Source organism: Mandrillus leucophaeus, unplaced genomic scaffold (assembly GCF_000951045.1).
Source record: "Mandrillus leucophaeus isolate KB7577 unplaced genomic scaffold, Mleu.le_1.0 Scaffold216, whole genome shotgun sequence".
Classification (NCBI taxonomy): Eukaryota; Metazoa; Chordata; class Mammalia; order Primates; family Cercopithecidae; genus Mandrillus; species Mandrillus leucophaeus.
In genome coordinates, this window is record NW_012102210.1 from 3,276,860 (window position 1) to 3,279,594 (window position 2,735).

At 43.1% G+C, this 2,735-nt stretch overlaps 1 protein-coding gene across 1 annotated transcript in view; it reads left to right on the forward strand.

Moving 5' to 3' along the window:
• Window positions 1-811, forward strand: part of STAMBP (STAM binding protein) — a 56,249-nt gene extending 55,438 nt beyond the window's left edge. Inside the window, exon 11 of the mRNA XM_011980698.1 lies at window positions 163-811. Coding sequence (XP_011836088.1) covers window positions 163-219 — 57 coding nt within the window. The 3' untranslated portion in view covers window positions 220-811. The remainder of the gene's footprint in view (window positions 1-162) is intronic.
• Window positions 812-2,735: the final 1,924 nt, after the last annotated feature.

Consider the following 2,735-nt stretch of genomic DNA (forward strand, 5'->3'; position numbering starts at 1 on the left):
GCAGGAGAATCGCTTGAACTCGGGAGGCGGAGGTTGCAGTGAGCTGAGATCGTGCCACTGCACTCCAGCCTGGGCAACAGAGCAAGACCCTGTATGAAGGAAAAAAAAAGACTTTTCAGAATTTTCTAGGACTCCACCTTTCTTTCTTTTTTCCTATTGCAGAGCTGCAGCCACGTGACTGTTGTGGACAGAACAGTGACCATCACAGACCTTCGATGAGCGTTTGAGTCCAACACTTTCCAAGAACAACAAAACCATATCAGTGTACTGTAGCCCCTTAATTTAAGGTTTCTAGAAAGCTTTGGAAGTTTTTGTAGACAGAATAGAAAATGGGGCATCACCTGAGAAAGAGTTGATTTTGTTTCAGGTTTGAAAAGAAATAACTGAACATATTTTTTAGACAAGTCAGAAAGAGAACATGATCACCCAAAAGCACCTGTAACTCAGAAATTAAGTGGAAAGAATGGTATAATGAACCCCCATATCCCCTTCCTTCTGGATTCACCAATTGTTAACATTTTTTTCCTCTCAGCTGTCCTTCTAATTTATCTGTCAATTTGTTTATATTTACCTCTGGGCTCAATAAGGGCATCTATGCAGAAATTTGGAAGCCATTTAGAAAATCTTTTGGATTTTCCTGTGGTTTATGGCAATATTAATGGAGCTTATTACTGGGGTGAGGGACAGCTCACTCCATTTCACCAGATGGTGAGGCTAACACATCCTGAAGAGTGATTTTGTCAGGAATTATTGTTATTTAACAAGTGTTTTCAGGATATTTTTCCTCTACAATAAAGTAACAATTAACTTATGTTTTTGTGCTCCAGAGTGATGCATTTGATCAAGCATTGTATAAACAGGTTAAAAGGTGTGGTTGTTTTGGAAAGGTGAGGGGAAAATGGAATTTGAGATATACTGACACTGAAGGTGTGTCCCAGTTCACTTTTAATTATTCCATGTTTTTTATCTGCCTGTTGCCATCTTCCAGAGGTGTGAAGTCATCTCTGTTCTTTTGGTGCTGTCTCAAATGGGTCAACCATTCACTTCCTCCTTATGCCCTCCATGCTTTTGGCTGAGGATAATGAAGCCTTTGTTTGGAGTACCAGGTTACACTCCAGTAAATGATTACATTTCCCAGCCACCCCACCCTACCAATTTCACTGTGTTGGCTGTTCTTTTCTGACTAAGGCAATACCTAGGAAGACGCTTGAAGCGGCAGTTGATACTGCCTTTTTCTGTGAGCTGAGCCTGGTGTTCTAGGTGGCCTAGAATTAATGGTATCATTTGTGATACCTCGAATGAGGGCAGGAGAGTAAATACTTTGGCCAGGAGAAGAGTGATTTCTTCTATATCAGAATTCTAGGTGAGGGGAGGGAGAATCTGTGAACGCATAAAGTTTTGCTTCATTTTTAAATTTTGTCTCAGTCTTTATTGCTTAGGTTGGAGGTCCTTGAACTTGTCCCCTGAAAGAGCCCAGTTCTCTATATTATTTTTCTTCTCTTGGGTTCTTAACTCCCCATATAGTGGAAATTCTTTCTCTGCTGTTTTGGTATGGATGAGTCTGAAGGCCAGTTGGACTTGGAAAAGCCATTTCCTCTTACAGCCCAGAGCAGCCTGGCTATTCCACCTTGCTCTAAATAGTCCTGAAATCGCCCAGTCCTGTGCTTTTGGGAAATCCATCCCCTTCTTCCCATTCTTTGTCTACCACTTAGCTTAGGGCTTTCTTACCTTTTATTTCGACTGTAGCCATTGGCTTTTACCAAGTCTCTTTGTTTTTAGCATTTCTTCATTCCAGTCTGTTCTGCACACTTTGATCAGGAGAAGCTTCTCACACTACAGCCATGTTCATGTTTTCTCTCTTGCTCAGAAACCTGCAATAGCTTCCCATTGCCGAAAGTCTAAATTTAGCTTTTAGTCAGAACTTCCCATTTAAAGTTCTTACCCCTGGCTAGTGGCTCACGGTTGTAATCCCAACATTTGGGAGGCTGAGGCGGGTGGATCACGAGGTCAGGAGATCGAGACCATCCTGGCTAACACGGTGAAACCCCATCTCTACTAAAAAATACAAAAAATTAGCTGGGTGTGGTCGTACATGCCTATAGTCCCAGCTACTCAGGAGGCTGAGGCAGGAGAATGGCGTGAACCCAGGAGGCAGAGCTTGCAGTGAGCTGAGATCACACCACTGCACTCCAGCCTGGCAACAGAGCGAGACTCCATCTCAAAAGAAAAAAAGTTCTTTCCCCTGGCTATACATTCAAATACCTAGAAAGCAATTTAAAAAATACTGATGCCTGTGTTCTACCCCCACCAATTATAGCTGAATCTCTGGGGTGGAGCCCCAGATGTTATTTCTGCATTTGTTGTTCAAGCTGCTAGAATTCTGAAGTAGAACCAGGGTTGAAAACCACTGCATTGGTCCTTGATACCTAAGAATTGTGAGCTCTCTTATCAGTCTCTGCCCACCAAAGACATTCAGCCAGGTGAACAACATATTGATTGCAACCACATTAATCACAGACTGATCGCCAAACTGCTATCTTTTCTTTTCTCTTCCTCTATGCACAAGATACCTTAGTGACTAGATGGGTGCAGGAAATCAGTCTGTAGATCCCTCTTCATATCTGCTGCAGCCTAGCCACTGCAGACGCACTCTGCACAGGACGGTCTAAGTGTCTCTGCCTTCATCCTACCTCTGTGGAGGAGATGTGGAGTCAAGGCAGCCCACAAGGAAGCCC